Source organism: Phascolarctos cinereus, unplaced genomic scaffold (assembly GCF_003287225.1).
Source record: "Phascolarctos cinereus isolate Bilbo 61053 unplaced genomic scaffold, phaCin_HiC Scaffold_3;HRSCAF=262, whole genome shotgun sequence".
Taxonomy (NCBI): Eukaryota; Metazoa; Chordata; class Mammalia; order Diprotodontia; family Phascolarctidae; genus Phascolarctos; species Phascolarctos cinereus.
Genome location: NW_027555736.1, coordinates 89,522,161 through 89,544,262, shown reverse-complemented (window position 1 = coordinate 89,544,262; position 22,102 = coordinate 89,522,161). Strand labels below are relative to the sequence as shown.

General features: G+C 41.2%; 1 protein-coding gene across 5 annotated transcripts in view; it reads left to right on the top strand.

Moving 5' to 3' along the window:
• GRK5 (G protein-coupled receptor kinase 5) overlaps positions 1-18,819 on the top strand; it is a 185,953-nt gene extending 167,134 nt beyond the window's left edge. For 4 of the 5 annotated variants that reach the window (XM_020988207.2, XM_078151031.1, XM_078151030.1 and 1 more), the window contains 4 exons: positions 2,318-2,455; positions 3,171-3,308; positions 7,763-7,894; positions 13,676-18,819. In XM_020988207.2, the coding sequence (XP_020843866.2) occupies positions 2,318-2,455; positions 3,171-3,308; positions 7,763-7,894; positions 13,676-13,774 (507 nt within the window). In that variant the 3' untranslated portion in view covers positions 13,775-18,819. Of the gene's footprint in view, positions 1-2,317; positions 2,456-3,170; positions 3,309-7,762; positions 7,895-12,684; positions 13,131-13,675 lie in introns of all 5 variants that reach the window. The other variant, XR_013485242.1, reaches the window with a different exon arrangement.
• The last annotated feature ends 3,283 nt before the right edge of the window (positions 18,820-22,102 follow it).

Sequence of the window (22,102 nt, the reverse complement as noted above, 5' to 3'; positions counted from 1 at the left end):
TCTCTCTGTCTAGAATATTCTCTTTCACATTGATGTGTTAACTTACGGGGAAATTCTGATTAAATAGTATTGTCAATATTGTGTTGGTTTTAATATGAAGAGATAATATTTTTAAAAGGTTAACCCAATAATAACTCACACAATATTATGCTTAAAGATTTGCAAAGTGAATTCTTTACAACATCCCCAGGAAGTGGTCGAGTATTATCCTCATTTCACGATATTGAAAGTGGAGCTCAGAGAGGTTAAGTGATTTGCTCATGGTCCCACAGATAGGAAGTAGTAACCCAAGTTTCTACTAATTCTTTCTGCTAGACCATACTATCTTTCTAGGTAACCTTTCAAAAAAAAAGTCACCTCTGGATTAATCAGAAGGCAAATGTAAATTGAAATGTGCAGGTAAACCAGTCTCTCTCAGACATTTATCCTTCCAATGAAGAAGAATCCCAGTAGGCTTTGGTTGCAATGACCTTCTCCCCATTGAAAGCTACTCATGTTTCTAACTGTCCAATTAGATTAACATCCATTTCCCACAGTGTTGCCATTAGGGACCAGAGAACCCAGCCTGCTGGAAAGGCTGGTGTTTCCTACTCATATTTAGAGACTGGAATAAAGCCTTCTGCCCAGCCTCTGCCTCCATAGGCATACATATATCCTCTCCCACGAATGTGGTGAAAATGATTTAAATTCCAATTCTAGCAATTCTCTGTCACCTGTTCTGCAGCACAACATCCTTACTTTTAAAACATATTGGCAAGTTGTGAAGTGAGTCTGAAACCAAAAAAGCTGATGTGGTTGGGTTAGAGAGAAGAAAAATATATCTCTAACTTCTAGGGTAACTCAGTGCTCCAAAAATGTCCCAGAAGGAAAACTGGTGAAAGAAAAGATGAGCATGAAACCCAGATTCACATGGTTATACCTTTATAAATAATCTATCAGTAAATCCTTGTCAAACATCTGCTAAAGGCAGTCTAGTGTAAAAGAGCATTGGTTTGGGACTCAGGAGACCTGGGGTAGAATCTCAGCTCTGATCCTTGCGAGCTGTATGACTTTGGGTAATTTGTTTCACCTGGCTGAAATTCAGCGACCTCATCTATAAAACAGAAATAGCGATAATAATGATGATGAGGATGATGATGATAAACATCTCTCAGAGTTGATTAAAAAAAAAGGAAACATGATTTCTAAACTCTAAAGTGAGGAGGGGGGCGGAGAAAGAGAGAGAATAAAATTATTATTATGACAGGTATTATGGAGGATTCAAAGATAGCCCAATGTATTGTACACCATAGGTGCTTAATAAATGTTGGTGAATGGATACCTAAGACTTGTCTCCCTTATCTTCAGAAACCTCAGCTAGGGAACCCAGGCTATGTACATTGCTGTTGTAGTTCAGTCATTTAGTCATGTCTGACTCTTCATGACCCTGTATAGGTTTTCTTAGGAAAGATGCTGGTGTGGTTTGCTATTTCCTTCTCCAGTGGATTAAGGCAAACAGAGATTAAGTGACTTGCCCAGGGTCACACAGTGCCTGTCTGAGGCCAGATTTTAATTCAGATCTTCCTGACTCCAGGCCCCATAGAACACTCTATCAACTGAGCCATTTGGCTGTCTCCAAACAATACCAGAAACTAGTCTAAGTGTTAAATAAATGTGATAAACTGTTAATGCTCTAGAACTGCAGAGGAGGCAGCTCTGGGATTATTTCTTTTGCTGTTGTTTTGTGGTAGTTTGGGGGGGGGTTGTTTTCAGAGCAGCCAGGTTGCATAGTATATAGAGTGTCAGGCCTCAAGTCAGAAAGACTTAGCTTCCTAAATTCAAATCCAGCCTCAGGCACTTACTAACTGTGTGACCCTGGGCAAATTACTTAACGTTGTTTGCCTCAGTTTCCTCATCTGTAAAATGAGCTGGAGAAGGAAATGGCAAACTCTTCTAGTATCTTTGCCAACAAAACCCCACCTGGGGTCACAAAGAGTCAGACAAAACTAAAAAATGACTGAACGAAAAAAGGGGTATGTTTTCTAGAAGCAGCAGATCTTTCCACAGGATCTGTGTTCGAGGTCCTGCTTTTGTCCTTTTGCTAGTGGTGTAACTATGGCCAAATCACTTTCTCTCTCAATGTCTCAGTTTCCTGATCTATAAAAAAAAAAGGGGGGGGGGAGAATCACCCTCCTGTGGCTGTGTGGGGAGTTCTTAGTAAATGGCGAGCTGGTGAGATTTCTTTTGAGGCTCCGTAAGCCTAAGTCCTCTGCCTGTGCCTGCCTTCCTGCAGGGAATGGCCCAGAATGTTTCACTGCCCTCCCCTTATTGATTATAGCTACTAGCCAAAGATGCGAAACAGAGGCTGGGCTGTCGAGAGGAGGGCGCTATGGAAGTGAAGAGACACCCGTTTTTCAGGAACATGGATTTCAAGCGACTAGAAGCAGGGATGTTGGACCCTCCCTTTGTACCAGACGTGAGTAACTCCCCCTTCCCTGACTGCTTCCCTGGAGTCACTTTTAGACTGAGGTTGGTAGAACATCAGCTTCTCCAACACATTGAGGGTGTCTACGCTCCTCTCAAAGATCATTCCAGCAATAAATGTTTGCACAGCGTCGGAAGAGCAGCATAGCAGAAGTCAGGAAGCTTGGGTTCTAGTCTCCACTCCACCACCAACGACCTGTGCTGAGCACATACCGTTTCTGGGCCTCAGTCTTCTGTCTGCTCTACAATCTAATACAGGAAACAAGACATGCGCAAATAACAGTAGAATCCAACAACTAGAAGCAGGGGGTTCTGGGAGCTGGGGGAGAGCACTGGTTCCGGAGTCAGAGCCCTCTGTTTATATCTGGCCTTTAGGCTTGCTGACTCAGTTTCTTCATCTGTAAAATGAGGCAGTTGGGTGAGAAGGCCTCAAAGATCCTGTCTGTGAGCTTGCTGCAGAGCCTAGCGCTAGGAAATTTCTGAGGAGGGAAACTAGGCTTCCAGCTCTGAGTGATGGGCCAGACTAAATGACTTCTCAGGGTCTTTCCGTAGTCCTAACAGTCTGTGATTTTGTCGTTCTGAGTGCATGTCAAAGATGGAGTGGGCTAGCCTACAGCAGCTCCTTCCTGGGGCATGCACCCAGCCTGGGCCAAGCCAGCGGGGATCAGACACTAACCCCGGCCCTTCTGTTTCTCCCTGGGCCATAGCCCCGGGCCGTGTACTGTAAGGACGTATTGGACATTGAGCAGTTCTCCACAGTGAAAGGCGTCAACCTGGACCACACAGACGACGATTTCTATTCCAAGTTCTCCACAGGATCCGTATCGATTCCATGGCAAAATGAGGTGAGCGTGGGGACTAGAGCACAGCCTTTGTCAGTCCGGTCCATTTGGGAGGAGGGGAGAGGAAAAAAAGGATTGTGCGTGTTCCTCGTGTTTTACAGAGGCAGGGGAGCAGGGGACAGTAATCGCTAGCCAGAAGGCTGGACAAATTGCCATGAGCTTCAACTGCTGGACAAAGCTACTAGGGGTCAGGCTTCCAGAGGTTGGGGGTACTGTGTCAAAGTCAAATCAAGAAGGGGAAAGGGGCCAAGAAGAAATAGAACCTACTCTTCTCCCCTGTAGTTGGTCATAAAAAGTGCAAGTCTCCACCCTTATAGTCCAACCCTTCATTACAGTACAGCAAATTGGTGGCAATTGTCCTGAGCCCTATCCTCTAGGAATTGTCATGCAAAGTTTTACTGCTGGGCAGACTGGGATAGAGCTGAAATGATGGGTCTTTTAAAAAAACACAAATTCCTATAAGCAACCCATAAAACACACACACACACATACACATACACAGAGCCAAATCATAGACCCCTCCCCAACCAAGCTTCCTTTAGGTGATTTCTTTTTTCCTTCTACCAGGAGTGGGGAACCTGCAGCCTCAAGACCACCTGAATATAAACTGCATGGAACAAATCCCCTTAATTAAAGGATTTGTTCGGTAAAACTTGGGCTCAGTCAAAAGGCTGCACCCGAGGACCTAGAAGCCACATATGACCTCAATAAATCTAGACTATTGTTGACTTGCATTTTGACCTGGCTTCTCTTGAATATAAATGGTTTGGGGGTAGGCTGGGAGCAGTGCATAAAGTCTACAGAGTAATTTACCCTGTGTTCTACATTGCACTGAGGACAAATCTACCCTTGGCCTGTTGGGCTTACACCTGGATACCCCTCTGACTCTAAAAGGGCTGTTAGAATTGGGACTGGGTTCAAATCTCACTTCTTACATGTACTAGCTGTGTGACTGGGGGCAAGTCATCAAACCTCTGAAAGTCTGTTTCCTCAACTGTAAAACGGAGATAACGCCTATAGTTTTTATCTCATTGATTTTTTGTTTTTGTTTAAGGCTCAATTAAGATTATGAAATTAGATGATTTGTAAACTTTTAGAAATAGGAGGGTGGAAGAAAGCTTGAGACACCTATATCATAGATGCATATTATCCTCAGTTGGGAATCAGTAGTGTGGATAGAGGGATCCACTAGACTGGTAAGTGATTTTGAGAGTATGAGAAAAGTAGAACCTAAAATAATAATTCACATTTTGATAGTTTACAAAGCTTTTTCCTTGCAACAACCCTGCAAGATAAGTAGTGCAAGTATTTCCCCCCCATTATAAGGGTAAGAAAATAGAGCGGTTAAGTAACAGTGTAGTGTAGTGGGAGGTGAAGTCAAAGGACTTGAGTTCGAATGTTAGGTGTGCCATTTCATTATTATCTCTTCAGTGCTTAATAGTGTCTAACACACTGAATTTTGTTATTGTTCAGTCATGTCTGACTCTTTGTGACCTCATTTGGGATTTTGTTGGCAAAGATACTGGAGGGGTTTGCCATCTCCTCCTCCAGCTCATTGTACAGATGAAAAAACTGAGCAAACAGAGTTAAGTGACTTGCCCAGGGTCACACAGCTAGTAAGTGTCTGAGGTCAGTTTGAACTCAGGAAGATAAGTCTTACTGACTCCAGGCTGGGCATTCTATCTACTGCCACCTAGCTGCCCCAACACATAGTAAGCGCTTAATAAACATTTATTGCCTGATTGTATGACCTTAAGCAAGTCACCTTCTCTGGTCTCTAAATCCTCACTTGTAAAATAAGGAAGTTAGATTTGATAACAACAAAGGTTCTTTCCAGCTACAAATCTGTGGTCCTATAATTTGCTCCAGGTCACATAGTTAGTAAATGGCAAATCACAGACTTGAACCTGGGTCTGATGAGTTCTTTTGGGGGGTTCTTTGCAATATACCATGCTATCTCTACTCTCCTTCACAGGTATCTCTCTAGGCAGTGTAGCTAGGTTACAGCATAACGGGGTGGAATAGGACCGTGCAGAATCCCCCTGCATTGTAACCAGAGCATCTCAATCTAACTTCACTGAGAATGCCATGTGGTATTTGACTTGAGAGGGAAGGACAATTTCTAACCACCTAATGGTGTCAGGATATCTGTTGAGTTGAACAGACTAGCCTGAGTCACAACCCCTTCCACTATGAGTCTAGGGTATTCTGAAAGCATGGGCTACATGTCCATTCTTCCCCTGCCCCTCATAAGCTGATAATTATGAATGAGTCCACACCACACCTTCCACTCCCATAGCTTCCGGCATCTCCAGAGCAAAGATGGTGCCATAGTGTACCTCAAAGCAGGCAAAACATTCCACTGGGACTAGAACAGGATGTGTTCAATCTCTAATGACTTACTTGATCCTCACCTTTAACCATAAGGTCTAGATTCTGTCACAAGTGTTAACCAGCTCTATAAAAAGAAGGTGAATTTCCATTTTAGTTTCCACCTGAAACATGGCTACTTGCTCATGGACACTTAGCTCCTACTCACCCTTCATCCCTGTGGGAAGATTGGAGGTTTTCAGGCAGAAGTGTTCCTAGGGTCATAAATTTAGAGATAGAAGAGATTTCAGAGGCATCAAATTCAACCCCCTCTTTTACAGATGAGCTGAGGCCCAGAGACATCAATAGATTTACCCATATAGTAAGTGAAAGAGCTGAGATTTGAACCCAAGTCCTATGGGTCCAAATGGGTGGTGCTTTCCTAACTGTTCTCAGACTTTCCCTTACCTTCCATTCCCAAATAATAATAATAGCGAAATAATTTATCCCTGGAAAACTATGTGGTACAGTGGATAGAGTGCCAGGCCTGGAGTCAGAAAGACTCATCCTCATGAGTTCAAATCCAGCCTCAGCCAATTACTAGCTGTGTGACCCCTGGGCAAGTCACTTAACCCTTTTTGCCTCAGTTTCCTCATCTGTAAAATGAGCTAGAGAAGGGAATTGTAAACCACTCCAGTATCTTTGCCAAGAAGACTACAAACGAGGTCATGAAGAGTTGGGGCACTACTAAAAATGACTTCACACAATTTATCCCTGACATTTGTAAAAATGGAACGTGGCTTTAAAAGCCTTAATTGGCAATATCTTAAAACTTCATGAAGAGCATGGGGTAATGTGAGGCTCTCAATCTGTGAAAGAAAAGCTTTGTATCTTTAGATAAGCTACTATTAATAGCAATCATGCTCCCACAACATGAGTCAGCCCAGCATGTCTGCAATAATAATACCTAGCATTTATATAGCACTTTCTTCAAGTTTGCAAAAGAGCTTTTCCGATATCTCATTTTATCTCACCACCTATCTTGTGAACGCCAGATGAGATTAGTGGAGAAAGTGCTGGGCTTCAAGACAGGAATACCTAGGTTCAAACCTCAGCTCTAACCATTATTAGCTGAAACTCAACATAAGCCACTCATTTAATGTCCCTGAGCCTGTTTCCTTCTCGATAAAATGAGGATAATAGACCTGTAATGTCACCCTCACAGGGCTGCCCTAAGTCTCAAGTGGGGTGATTCCTGTGAGGCACTTGGCAAATATTAAAGCACGTATTAGTTGTTGTTGTTATTGCGTGAAAGTACTTGGTAAGGCTATTATATTAATGTCAGTGTGTGTTATTTTTAGTAGAACTAAAATGTTATTTTCAATGATATTATTTTTAGTAGTACCGCCTCATTAGAGAAAGACCCAACTAACTTTTAAAAAATGTTTAGGCTAATAAATATTGAGTAGTTATCTGCAACGTCCATAAACAGGCCATCAAGAATCATAGACTTTAGGCTATAAAAGATGTTGGAGGCCAGTTAGTACAGATGAGTAAACTGAGGCCCAGAGAACCCAAATTCTATATCCAACATTACACAGATAGCAAATGGAAGAATCAAGATTTGAACCCAGGTCCTCTGACTCAAGACTCAGCTCTCTTTCTACTTTACTGAGCTTCCTCCAGGTAGAATTTTTCTGACATAATAAGGTGCCCGTGGCTTTGCCATAATAATTTTCTACTTTAATTTCCTTTAAAAATACTCTTTGGGAACTGACATCAGTCATAGTTTCCTGTCTTCCCCATCTTTCTTGAGCAGCGTTTGGCCATCTCAGCACAAAGCAAGATTGGGAAGATACCTCGAGGCCGCTTCTCATCCTCCCACTAACAGAAACCTCACTCCCAGCTGCTGCTGCCTCAGTTCTGCCAAGAGCATTTCTTAAAAACTAAGGCTGAGAACTCTGGTGCAGCTGCTCACCTCTCAGTTAAAAAGAGAACAAATGCAGCTTCTAGGCTGCAGAAGACAGTTTGTTCTTCCAGATGCCAGGGGCCTTGCTTGTTTGTCTGCTTTGACTTTCTACTTCCTGCGAAAAGTAACAGGATGTGGCTTCTCTAATGCATGTCTGGTTTTGCCTCCATTTCCCCAGATGATAGAAACTGAATGTTTCAAGGAGTTGAATGTGTTTGGACCCAACGGTACTCTTTCACCCGACCTGAATCGGAGCTACCCTCCTGAACCGCCAAAGAAAGGCTTACTACATCGAATATTCAAGCGTCAGGTGAGACCTCAGGCTGAGTCCAGCCACGTAACCCCTGAGTTCAAACAGATACAGTAACATTTTGTCATTGGTTCTCATGCCAGAGTGAAAGAACCATGGCTTTGGAGCCAGAAGAGCCAAGTGCAAATTCTAGCACTGCAGTTTGTCTTCTGAACCTTGGTTTTCCCATCTGTAAATTAGGTATAATGACATCTGTAATACCATGTTTTAGCGGTTGTGAGAATCAACTGAGATAATATCTAAAAAGCAGTAAAAGAAAAAAAAACTGAACTATTTTTAGAGGGCCAGAGGTGAAAATAAAATAACCAGGCTCCCGGGACTTCCTTTGGGCCACCCCCTCACCTATGGTGCAGGAGCTTCTTGGGTGGTATAGATGGTGTTTTGTCGAGAGAAGCATCCTGGTGTGGTTGACCTGAGTTTAGACTCCGCTTTTGCCACTCTCTGACAGTAAGACTTTGAACAAGTTTTCTGATATCTAAGATAGAGTCATACCAGATTCGGAGCTGGAAGGGCCTTAAAATTCGTCTCTAACCTACAGATGACAAAACTGAGGCCTGTGAGGCTGAGGGACTTTCCCAAGTTCAGACATAGAGAGGAAGTGACAGAGCCAAGATTCGAACCCAGTCTCTCTGATATCAAATCATCCGGCATTCTTTCCCTGCATCATGCTGATAATACTCCCCCCGTCTGCTCACAGAGTCTTTGTGAGGTTCAAAGGAGATGACGTCCGTAAGGCAGCCTGTATATGTGAGTTACTGTTGTGTTTAGAAGCAGAGAGATGGCGCATAGAGGGCTTCCTCACCGATCAGCGGGCACCAAGGACATCCTCCAGGCTCTGTCTAGGGGAGTCCAGTGCCAAAATAAGTTGAAGATATAGTTTCATAAATGGGCTTCCAATTATGTTGTTGTTGTTCAGTCATGTCTGACTCTTTATGAGCCCATATGGGGTTGTCTTGGCAAAGATACTGGAGTCATTTGCCATTTCCTTCTCCTGTGGATTAAGGCAAACAGAAGTTAAGTGACTTGCCCAGGGTCACAAAGCTAGTGAGTGTCTGCATCTGAATTTGAACTCAGGTCTTCCTGACTACAGACCCAGTGCTTTATCCACTGAGCCACCTAGCTGCCTCCAGGTTTCCAGTAGCCTACAACAAGTTTGTTCGGGGACCTACTTAGCTGCTAGGATCCTGGGTCACACACCACACCAATTGAGTTAAACTCAGTTGACCTTGAGAAGTTGACAGCATAAGGAAAACAACTCCAATGTGAACAAACAGGAAGGGGAGAGCTAGAAGGATCTCTGAGATTAAGGGACCTCATTTTATAAATGGCAGAACTAGGGCACCGATTTGAGGAATGACTAGCCCAAGATCACAGAGCAGATGAGTGGCACAACCAGGTTATCTGTACAACACAAGAGCTATAGAACAAAGAGATCAGTGACCTCTGACCGTCCCTGACAAACAGTGCGCTAGGCAAAGGGAGTCCCAGGGAGGGAAGAAGAGTTCTGACAATTACAGTGTTGGCAAGTTCCAGGACTTCATTTGGACTCTCCAGATTCCCTAGTCTAGTCCTGATTTTCAAAGTCCACAAGTCAAGAGAGCCCAGCAATATATTCTACCCCAAGGAATCACTCACTTTGCATTCAGGAAAATACTGTGGTGGGGTGGCATACAATGAGTAGTCTGAAGTCTGGTGAACTAGGAGAATGTGCTAGGGGGTCAGATGATCCAGGTTCTAATCTAGCTCCCCCGTGAATTTACTTTGTGATAGGGGGGCGGGTGGAGAATGGGAAGGGAGCAAGTCAACTTCAATATTAGGCTCTGTGTGCGGAACAAGATGCTCAGGGTCTGGGGAGAGTCAAAGTTTAGATGTGGCATTTTTCCTGCCCTCATGGAGCTTGAAGTAGGGGGATAATATATATACAATGTACAAGTGAATGCATAAAAGGCACAGGCAAAATGTTGATCCAAGTCTGAAGGAGACTTTCTTGGCTAGAGGGAGCTGAGTTGATATTTAAAATGTTAAGAGATGCAGGGAGGATATTGTCTTTTTTCTGATGAATCAGATCTAAGTTGAGCAATCTTTTTGGAAAATGAAAGTGCCAGAAATCTCGTTTTTCTTTCCAAGGCTCTGACTAGGAATAGAAGGATGGGTGGGATTTCATCAGATAAAATAGGAGGCTAATCAGCATTCCAGACATAGGGAACAGTGTGAGATAGATGGCACATGGTCCCGAATGGCAGGAGCACACGATACATGTTGGAAAGCAGAATGAGAGACAGCTCAGTATTATCCTTTGCTCCAAGTAGTCAGTCACAGCACACTACCAAAGGGTCAGGAGGTGCATGTATGCACATGCCAAGGAATGGTAAGTTCCACATGATTTGAGGCATGCCCAGCAAAACTCAAGGAAAGTGGCTGCATATTCTTTGAGAACCACTGTCCTAGGCAGTCAGGAGTCTCAGGAAGGCCTTGGTGGGGGCTGCCATAACTGGATCTGGGCCTAAGGAAGATTAGTCTGGCTACAGTGTTTGATTTGACTCAACAGACATTGATTAAGCAAGTATGATGTGCCATGAACTGGGCAGTGTGCCGGGGACACAAGATGAAGAACTCCGTAATGCCTGACTCCCAGAAGCTCACAGTGTAACTGGGAGGATGAGGAGAGTGTAGAGTTTGTATAAATGGGCATACATGAGATAGAGTGTAAGCAGGGCAAAGGAGGGAGCAGGACAACATGCTAACAGAAAATCTGAGGAGGAAGAGGTTCCCTTCTGCTCAGGAGATGAAGAGAAAGCTGATTCTGGGAGAAGCAGTATGGTGGAGGGTGGAAGCAGAGGCAGAGCCCAATTAGGAATGCACCGTACAATCCAGGCAAGTGCTAATGCATGCTGATGGGAGTCAAGAGGAAGAGGAAGAGATGGGAAAGAGGTCACTTTACCTTTCCATGATGAGGCTTCTCCACACATGCAGTGGGGATGTGAGCACCTGCCCTACTTCCTAGAAATGCTGGGGGGCTCAGATGAGGTGATGGCTATCACAGTACGTCCAGCTGTAGGGATTTATTCCTGTTATGGAGGTGGGGGCACTAAGCTATCTTATATTCTTTTGGTCAGCTCCCTTTTCTACTCATCCCTGCTGTAGGCTCCACGACAGAGAGGACAGGGCTTAACTTTGGTGACTTAGCAAAGAGGACAGTTACTGTGCTGCTTTGGAAGACTTTCTAGGGAGATGAGGTAGATGGGTGGGGGTATCTTCTTTGAGGGTGCTGTGGAAAAGGAGGGCCCAGAGATCTCCAGCCTGCTTCAGGTTCCCTGAAGAGTTTTGGAATGTGGGAGTGGCCATGAAGATCCAGGGCATGGATGTGGTCTATAGAAGATGACACTAAAGTCACGTCTTTGCTCCATTTCCTTTGATGTTTCTTTGTCCCAAAAGCAGTGATATGGAATTCACTTGTGCCATTCACCAACTTTTAAATTGAGTTGGGAGGAGAAAGAAGAGACTGGAGCAGCAAGTCTTGAAATTTTCTTTTCCACCACCCCTATGAAGGCTGCCTTCTCAGCCCCATAATCCTTTGCAGCTCACATTGCTCTTCTCCCTTTCCTCCCCCTCCCAACCAAAGGAAGCCAAACCTGCAGCTCATTTCCCTCTTGAGGCATGGCTGTTCCTAGAGCCAAGAAAAGCTAGTTTGCCCTATCTGTGCAGAGCGGCAGGTACCCTCCCCTCCACAGAACAGTTGTTAGGAATTGTGATGTCTTCCTAACACCCAGGAGGCTCCAGTCATCAGCCTGGACCAGATGCCCCTCAGAAGGTCTTGCGGAAAACTGCAAATTCTTTAAAAGAAAGGGGAACAGGAATTTCCATCAAGCAAATCACAGTCCTGCTTACAATGCTATGAATGCTTGGTTAGTAATTCTGAACCAAAAGAAAACTTTAGTAGCTAAAGTGTTCCAAGTCGTCACCACCAGAGCAACACAGCTACCACTCATCTTCCGAAGTCCTCCCCTTTCAAAGCAACTGGAAGCCAGAGGGGTCTGCCATGCCCTTTCTCGTCTCTTTGTCTATCTGATGACCCCCCAATATTGCCCCAACAATTTCTCAACAAGTCTGATAGAGGCAAATGATACACAGATGCCCTCTTAGCCCATAGAATTTCTGCAAGAGGGATGTGACATAGTGGAAATCTCCAGGGAGGTTTAGAAAATTGCCTCCGAGGCAGTAGCTGGGTTCTACTTTCTTCCTCTCTACTATATGGGGTGTAATTGAAAGAGCACTGGATTTAGGATCACAAGACATGAGGTCAAGTCCCGACTCTCCTTCATAACCAGGGTACTTTCCCTCTCTGGATCTGTTTCCTTATTGGTAAAATGAGGTAGTTAGGCCAGATATCTCTAACGTCCCTTCCAGCTCTGAATCCTAGGCGGTGCAGTAGGTAGAAGTTCAGGCCTGGAGTCAGGAAGATCTGAATTCAAATCTGGCCTCATATACTTACTAGCTGTGCGATCCTGAGCAAATCACTTAATCTCTGCCTCAGTTTCCTCATCTGTAAAATGGGGATCATAATAGCACCTACCTCCCAGGGTTTCCATGAGGACAAAATGAGATAATAATTGTAAAGCACTTAGTACAGTGCCTAGCACATAGTGAGTGTTATGTATAAAAGCTAGGCACTATTATTATTATTATTATGGTTTTCAGTATGCAAGAGTTCATTAGATAAATGTTAGCACCTAAAAGTGCCCATTTAGAAATTCACTAGGAAGAAATTAATAAAGTTACCTTCTAAACAGGTGGATTCTAGGGTGAAGACTAGAGATGTTGTCACTGCCCAAGTAGCCCCTGCAAAACTTGGAGTCCCTGAAGCTCACTGAGCCCTAAAAAGAGCAATCTGTATGTCACAGGGATCAGGCTGTACAACTTAGAAGACTTTACCAAGATTCTTTAAAGCTCCATAAGACACTGCATTGATAAGCAACATTGAGTTAATTACTCCTGTAAGCCTAGTCTGCGCAGAGAAAGCACATGATCTTAGAAAAGCACTGATAGACTTGCACAAAATAACAAAGAACAAAGTGAGCAGAATCAAGAGAACATTGTATACAGTAACAGCAATATTGTTTCAAGAACAACTTTGAGCAAAGAAGACATTTTGACTATTATGAATATCCAAATTAACCACAAAGGACATATGAAGGAAGAGGCTATCTGCATCCAAAGAAAGAACTAATAAATAGGAGTATGTATAGAATGATTTTACATATATATATATATATATATATATATATATATATATATATATATATACACACGTATTTGTATCTGATAGTAGCCATCTCTATGGTGGGGGAAAGGGGGTAAGGGGGGTAAGGGAAGAGAAGAAAAAAAGAAATTTACATGATAACTTTATTATATATTTAAAAAGAATAGCAAGTTGTACATAATAGATTTACAGTTTCATGTGCAATCATCTTTTTTTTATTATTATACTATGTTATGGAAATGCTTTGTTTTATTTCATAAATTAAAAATAAAATTATTAAAAATAAAATAAAACAATGGACAGCAAACTAGAGGCAGAGACAGGGAGATGGCCCAGTGTCTGCCTTCCTTCCTTTCTCTCCATAAGTTTAAATACTGCTTAAGGAGCCCTGCCTTGCACAGAGTTTGAGGATGTGCTCATCAAACAGGGCAGAGAATTTCCTTTTAAATGTTTGCTTAGACTAGGAGATGTCTGTCTCCCTCTGTCATTGTAGCAGGTCTAATGGTTTTTCTCTCTTCCAGCATCAGAACAACTCCAAGAGTACTACTAATTCCAAGGCGAATTTCAACCACCACATCAACTCCAACCATGTACGTTCAAACTCTACTGGAAGCAGCTAGTCCCAGCTCAAATCTGGGAGTTTTAAATGGGGCCACACCCTAGTCCTTCCACTTTAGAAACAGAGCTCCTGCCAACAAGAGCCACCACTGTCACTGAGTTAAGCCAATGCTTCCGCCCCTCCAAAAGCCAGTAGAAGGCCCTGTCCGAACATTGGAAGTAGAGCCTCCAATTTTCCTGAAGAAATCCCCACTCAGGTCTGTTTTTCTGGAGGGGGCTCTTGGACAGCTGGTGTGATGGCACTTGGTCTCTGTAGAACGTTGCAATAGAAATCCAACAGATAATACAACTTGCACGTATTTAAATAGCATCATACCTAGAACTGAATTTTGTCCTTATTATTTTTAAAGAAAAGTTTTGTAAATTTCTCTATTGTCTCAGTTTACATTTTGTACATTTGTATTTAAATGAAAGTCAGACTTTGAGGGTGTATATTTTCTGTGCAGCCGTTGTAAAGCCATGTGTTTTAAGACATTGAGGGGAGGGGGGGGATTTTAAAAATGTGACTCAAGACTTCCAGAGCCTCAATTGAAAAATTGTTGTTTTTATTAACTGCAGAGAATTACTCCAATTTCACGTGAGCTAGTGGATTATATTTCCATACATGCATTTTATGGCACAATTTATTCTTAACTAACTTACATTTGTTTGTATATTTGATTTATAGCAACACTGCTTACAATCTCCCTGTTAGTTTGTAATGTCTTGTACTAAATGCTAAAAAAAAAAAAAGGAAAAGGGAAAAAAAGGGCACACTTGTGACTTAACTCAATTTGAGAATTTCCTCCATGTGAGGCTGGGACCTGCTGGCACCATTGAATTTAACACCAGGTTTTTTTTTTCATAGATCATCAAAATATTTGTGGTGTGATTCAGGGTCTTGTTTTCCATTCTCCATCCCCTTTTCACATTAGAAATAGTCTCCAGGAAGAAGAAGCATGGGCAGGTCCTAGAAGACTTTGGGCCATTGGTCCCTGGGCAGAGACTATTGTCTTTCCTATCTAGTGTGTCCTGACCTCTTGTTTCCATGCATTTCTCTAAAGTTTAGGGTTGTTTTTTTTAAAGAGCAAAATGTAAGAATGATGAGAATGAAAGGCAATCCCAAGTGTCTTAAACTTTTGCAGACAAAAAGAAGCCTAGATATAGGAGAAGTCGGTATGAGCTCTAATGTTTGGTCAAGAATGATAAAAACAAGAAGGAAAATTTCCTGAGATTTTTCTGTGCCTCTGCATGTAACAGAGATTCCTTCTGAGGCATCCTAGAGAGAAGGAACATAGTAGTACAGAACAGAAAAAAATTAAATTAGGCCTCTCATGCAAATCCTTCCTGGTTCCTGTGTGAATAGCGAGTAAAAGCGTCTCTAGTTACAGAGCCCAGCATATGAGTAGGTTGGTAAGTAGTCAAAGATCAGGCAGGGGTGGATTTCCCTGGTTTCTCTGGTCCAGAGTTGGGTGGCCCATGCAGAGAACCAGTGACCAAAATGGTGGCATGGTACTTGAAAGGTCAAACAAAGGCAATTCTGACTTAAGAAAATAAGTAAGGGGTGCCAGACACTCTTCCAAGGTCAGGACAGAGGTTTGAGCCAAAGAAGGCCCTTCTAAGAATCTGAAAATTCAAATCAGAAATGTAGGTTCATTCCCAGCCAGGATGAACCAAACCAAAATGGGTAAAAGACCTCTGGAGACAATCCCAATGTCAAAGGATCATAAGATAATAGATACAACTGGAAGAAACTTCAAAGGCCATCTTATCCCACCTCCTCATTTTACAGATGAGGAAACTGAGGTCTAGAGATGTTAAGTAACCTGTCTAGGGTCATACTTCCATGTAAACAGTTTCATCCCGAACACTGGGTTCCCCAGTCTCCCTTCTAATGAAGAGACATTGAACAAATTATCCCACTCTCATCCTAGCACCCCAAGCGCTCCCACCCAAGTAAGGTGAGCAATGGCTTCACCTGACTCCCCTTAAGGCGTGCCAGGATTTGCTGCCATCATTTTGCATGGCCTTCTGCACTTCTGGGCTATGGTTTAGTGGATTGCCAATGTTTGGGGAGGAGACCACTCAGAACTTACTTTGCTTGGGTGAATTAAATAATGGGGTGAGTTTTCAGGGAGAAACATCTTGTGAGACTTAAATTCACAACCTAATTTCATAATCGTAGAATGTTTGAATTACAGGGAACTTTAGATATTCAACCCCTTCATTTTATATATGAGGAAATTGAGACCCAGGGATGCAAAGTTACTTGTCCCAAATCGCACAACTAGCAAATGGTAGAACCCCATCCTTAGATCCTGAACTTCAGTTATGTGCCTTTTGGGAAGTACTCATATACTAGAAAGGGAAGTAGAAAATTGAGCTGTATAATTTTGAGGTGGTTCTACAAATAAATGGGAGAAAAGAAATATTTTAATTCCACTTATATGCCTTTAATCTGTAGTATTAATTTCCTGGACTAGTTCTTGAACTAATTGGCCATCCCATTTCTTTGGGTTAGGTTGGAGGTAGATAGCACCATCCACCTTTGCCATTTTTGCCAAGGAAATGGAAATACCTTTGAATAGCAGTATTAAGGCCCAAAACTTTGCTGATCTTCCCTTCTCAATGACAGAATGGAAGATCATTCTGTAGAAGGACCCAAAGGACCACCCTGCCTTCCTAACATTAATGGTTTCTCTCTATTTACCCGATCTATTGGTATTCAAAACTCTTTAGGTGGGTTAGTATTGGGAGTAAATGTTCATGCTGTAAGGAGAATGTAATAGTTGTTTTCAGTGTCAAAACCCCACACTGATTTTAAACCCCCTGGAGAACATTCAAGAAAACTTTAAATATGGCTTCTACTGTTTTTCTTTTTCTAGTCCTTGGCTCACTTGGACTTTATCAAAAACACAGGTCTCAACACTGATTCCTAGAAAGACTTGAGGCTATCCTTCTCTTGTTATAACTGCCATAAATGTTCACGAGAGTTGCAGCTGAGGTTACTTTGCTGCTAAGCCCCCCAGATCATTTGAGCCAAAAGGCCAGTGCCTGGCTGTTACAAGAAAGCACCTCATTAAAGCAATGCCCAAGAGACTGTCCATCTATATCACCAACCTCTTGAGTCAATCATCAGAAAGTCCTCCCCTCCAAGCTTCATCTTCTACATCTATTTTAAGACCAAAAAAAAAAAGTAGTTATTTGTGCAGACATCTTTGGATGATCTGAGTTTAAAAAAATTTTGAGCTCTATGAAAAAGAATTCCTCTTTAAGGATGTGATTTTGTGCACAATTAGTCAATTGACATAGTGCCTTTTGGGTGAGACCCAAGGAGTGGGTCCCCAGTTGTACAAAACTTCTCTTTGCTTCTGTCTTCAGTAAGACAGTGGTTGTCCCTGAAATCATCATCGTTATGATCCATTATTGAGTTTCCTCAATGGTTCTGGATATTGAGGAGACAGCTTCCCCCTACACACACACACGTGCACACACACACACACACACACACACACACACACACACACACACACACACACATACACCACCAGTCCCCATGGAACTGACATCCCAGGAGGCAGTTCCAATAGTAGACAGGAACGTTCTTCCTGTTTTGTGTCCATGATCAAAGAAAAATACTTTAAAAAAGAGAATAAATATATTAAGCACCTACTATGTGCGAGGCATTGTGCTAAGCACTTTATAAATATTATTTCATTTGATAATATAGAGTTACAGAACTCTGCCCAGATTTCCCTTGACTCTATGCCATCTTCCACTGAGTTTTGAACAGCAGCAAGAAGGTGCCATTTCCTTCTAAAATGTATTGCTCTTTGCCAGTAGGAATCATTCCTGGTTTTGTTCTGGTTTGTCTTGTTTTGTTTTGTTTTGTTTGGGGGGGAGGGCTAGTTCTGCTGTTTAAACTAGAGCAGTCAATAGCATGATTGAATTATATCAACGCCTTACAGGGTAATAATTCAGGGACAGATTTTGCCTCTGGTTCCAGATAAATGCACATGGCTGACTCCACTGGCTTCAGCGGGTGCTGCTTGGGAGCAGAGTTTGCCCTCAGGTCCTTAAAATTTCTGTTTGGGATACTGATTGTCTTGAGTGCCTCCCTGTGAAGACAAGTCAGTCTTTTAAGAGAGCAGAAGTTCCTATGCTTTGCTTGCGTGATTATCAAGGAACATCCACAGTGTTGAAACTCCTCTTCTTCCATTCCCATCCCCCTTTTCCTGAAGAAGTCACATCATTTCAAATCTTTTCCTTTGCCGGCTGTTGGCCAGATGTTTCAGCCATGCCAGGACTCTTCTAGAGCATGACTAAATCAACAGAGTGAGCACACCTCTTGGACAGTTTCCCATGGAGGCACATCAGCTTTGGGTTGGGGCCAAGTCAACCTCCCTTGGCAAGCAGAAAAAGAAGAATCAAAGTCTCTTGGCAATCAGGTGGCCCCCAAGAAATCTTCACCCACTAATGATAAATATATAATATATCCTGTCCAGGTAATCTTTGTGCTTACAGCTCCCTCCTTACCACATGGCTCCTGAGTGGGCTTCAGGATGAATAACTGAATGTGTCTTCTTTGAGTTGCCATTCTTTTTTAATCTGGGACATACTGGTGTGACTTTTAACATTTTGGCCTTTGCTGAGGAAGGTGAAGGGCACACAGATTTCTTTGTGCAGTTTCACATTACATAGTTCGGTCACAAGCATCTCTCACCTGGTCAGAAGAAGCTGCCTTCACCAGCTTAAACAACCAGTCAGCCCACCCAATTTAAACACCGACATTGCAGATTCACACTCATGCCCATGGACATATTTCCAGTTTGATTTTCAAAATCTGCTCTACTGTGGTCAAGATGTGGACATATTTGGAAATGTCATACTCTCTCCGAGAGGGAAAGGGCTTTTCCAAAGGATTTAGATGTGACTGTTATGAGTCAGTTGGAAAGTCATTTTTGTAAGCACTCCAAAACAAACGTTCTTGGTTAATAGTTCATGGCTTTTGATCTTGTTTTAATAATAATGATAATGGATAGTAATAACAATAATCATAATTCCAGCATCTTAAGATTTCTCTCTCTCATTCTCTTTTTTTTCCCCTGGAAAATTTTCACACTGTTTGATAAAACTAGCTCTGTTTCTGAGGTGGTTCTGGAGATAGTGGTTTTTGTGTTCCCTGGCTGCCCTAATTCTCTGTACATTCTAATAATGTCACAGTGCTGCTGTATCTAGATCAAACCACTGTTTTGTTTTTTTTTTTAGAAAAATAAATTCCTTAATTTAAAAAAAACCCACAAAATTTCATGCATTTTTTGCTAGGCACTGTAGGCTCATGCATCGTCTGCACATAGGTTCTGCATGGAGACACCTGCAGCTACTAATCATTATTTACATTTGGTAGTTGACATTGGTCTCTGCACTTGACAAGGCTTAAACATTTTTTCACTTACTTCTCCATTCAACATTTGTTAAGTATCTGGTTTCCGTAAGGGTCTGTGCTCAGTATTGAAAGGGATTGATTCAGGCATTTGCTAAGTACCTCCCCTAGCAAGCACACTGTGTTTGGTGCTAGGCAGACAAAGACCAAGATAAAAAGAATCTCTGCCCTCATGGAGCTTACATTCTAGGAGATACAAAGATAAATAGAATCAAAATCATAAAATCTTGGTGCTAAAGTCACCCTCAAGGTCATAAAGGACTTAGACTAGGTCTAGCCCTACCTGAAGCACAATTTAAATATGAAATATCCCTAATGAGTAGTCATCCAAACTCCACTGAACATCTGCAGTAATAACAAATTCTCTACCTCTTGAGACAATTCACTTAATTATTAAACAGCTCTGACTATATTAGAAAGTTCTTCTTTATATTAAGTCATAATCTGTCTCCCTGTAATTTGTATCTATAGTGCTTTAAATGTATAATATAAAGCACACAAAATTTTATATAAATTCAATTATAAACTGTTCCTTAAAGAAATTAAGAACAACTTATATGGCTAGAGAAATATTCAGTGCTCATGGATAGACTATGCCAATATAATAATAAAAAAAAACACCACCAAAGTTAATTTATGGTTTTAATATCAATCAAATTATCAAAGGAATACTTAATAGAACTTGATAAGATAAAATTTATTTGGAAAAAGATCTAGAATACTAAAGAAAAAAGGAGAAGAAATTGGTATGAAAGAGAAATAGTAGTTCCAGACCTCAAGCAGTAATTATCAAAATCATTTGGTATTGATTAAAAAATAGATCAATGGAACAGATTAGTTGAGGAAAATCAGCAACAATGGAACTCAATAATCCAAAGTCTGATAAACCAGCAAACAGAAATTAGCTAGGAAAGTACTCCCTTTTTGATTAAAAAAAAATTCTACTGGGAAAATTGGGAAAAAGTCTGGCAGAAATTAGGCCTAGACCAACACTATATTCCATAATACATCCTAAATTGGTATATGACCTTAATATTAAATACCGTACCATTTTTTTAAAAACTAAAAGAAAAGTGTATCACATACCTTTCACAGCTATAGATAGGTGACATATTTCTAACCAAATAAGGTATTAAGGCAATTTAAAAAAGATAAAATAGATAACTGATTACATGAAACCAAAAGGCTTCTCACAAGCAAAATTAATGCCCTAGGAAGCTGTTGAATGGGAAAAAAAAAATCTTACCATCCAATTTTTTTCTGATAAGGATTTGATGTCCAAGCTTCATAAACAACTCACTGATAATTAATAGTTAAGAACAAAAGTCATTCTCCAGTAAAGAAATAGTCACAGGATATGAAGAAACAGTTCTCAAAAGAAGAAATTTGAACTATTAACAGCCGTATGAAAGAAGGTTCCAAAGGTCACTAATCATAGGAGAAACACAAATCAAGACAACCCCAAAGTTTTACCTAATACCCTAAAAATTGGTAAATATGAGAAATGATAGAAATAATTGTTGTTGGAGGGGTTCTGGGAAGATAAGACCCTAGTGCATTATTGGTGTAGCTATAAAATGGTACAATCCTTCTGGAAAGCAATTTGGAATTATGCAAATAAAGTAACTTAAAATGTCCATACCCCAGGGGGACCTAGAGATTTCGCTACTAATCTTATACCCAAGGGAAATGTTGATAGAAGAAAGTTCCCATGTAGATCAAAATATTTATACCAACACTTTTTGTGATAATAAAGAATTAGAATCAAAGTAGTTGCTCATTGCTTGGGGAATGACCAAACAAATTATGGTATATGAATGTAATAAAATATTACTGTGTTGTAATAAATTATAAATATGATGAATACAGAGAAGCATAGGAGGATTTACATGAACGGATCCAAAGTAAATGGAGCCAAGAAAACTTTAGATACAATGATCACAATATAAATGGAAAGAATAGCCCCAAAATAATCAAAAGTGAATGTTACAAAATTTTTTTTAAAAATACGACTCTAAAGGAGATATGAGAAAATAGACCCAATCTTTTGCAGTGGTTGGAGACCCACAGATGTGGCATATTGCCACATTTTGGGACTTTTTCAATGTATTGATCAATTTTGTTGATTTTTTCTCTTCTTTTTCTTTTTTTCTTTAAAAATTTAATTTGTGTTGGTTCTCTGGGAGAGAGGAGGGAAGGATGCTGGGGAAATTTTTGAAGACATTAAAAAAGACCAATAAAATTTAGTTCAAAATTTTTGTAAAGTAAAAAAAAAAAGATGTAGAGAAAAAAATCAGTAAATCAATATGTACTGCCTGCATAAGCTTGAGCAAGTCAATCCATCAATAAACATTCATTAAGTGCCTCTTGTGTGCCAGGTACTATGCTACACACTGGGTATAAAAAAAGGCAAAAGACAGTCTCTGCCCTCAAGGAGCTTACTATCTAATAGGGGAGACAACATACAAAGAAATATATACAAAGCAAGCTATATATCAGATAAATAGGATTTAATTAACAGAGGGAAGGCTCTGGAATTAAGAGGGGTTAGGACAGGCTTCCTATAGAAAGTGTGATTTTAGCTGGGACTTAAAGGAAAACAGGGAATTCAGTAGTCAGAGGAGAGGAGGGAGAATGTTCTAGGCATGGAGAACAGCCAGAGACAATGCCTGGAGGTGAGAGATGGTATGTGTGGTGGTTAATTAATAATAACAGAGGAAACATGCAAGCAATATGATTTATTAGCAAAACAGGTATAATAAACGGGTCAGTGGACTTCCCAGTCAGTCCAAAGACCCTGAATAGAGACCAAGACATATTTTAATGTATTAAAATAATTAATCAAATGAAACCAATTAATTATAAGAAAACAACCAGGATACAAGCCAGGATCCAAAATTAGATAATC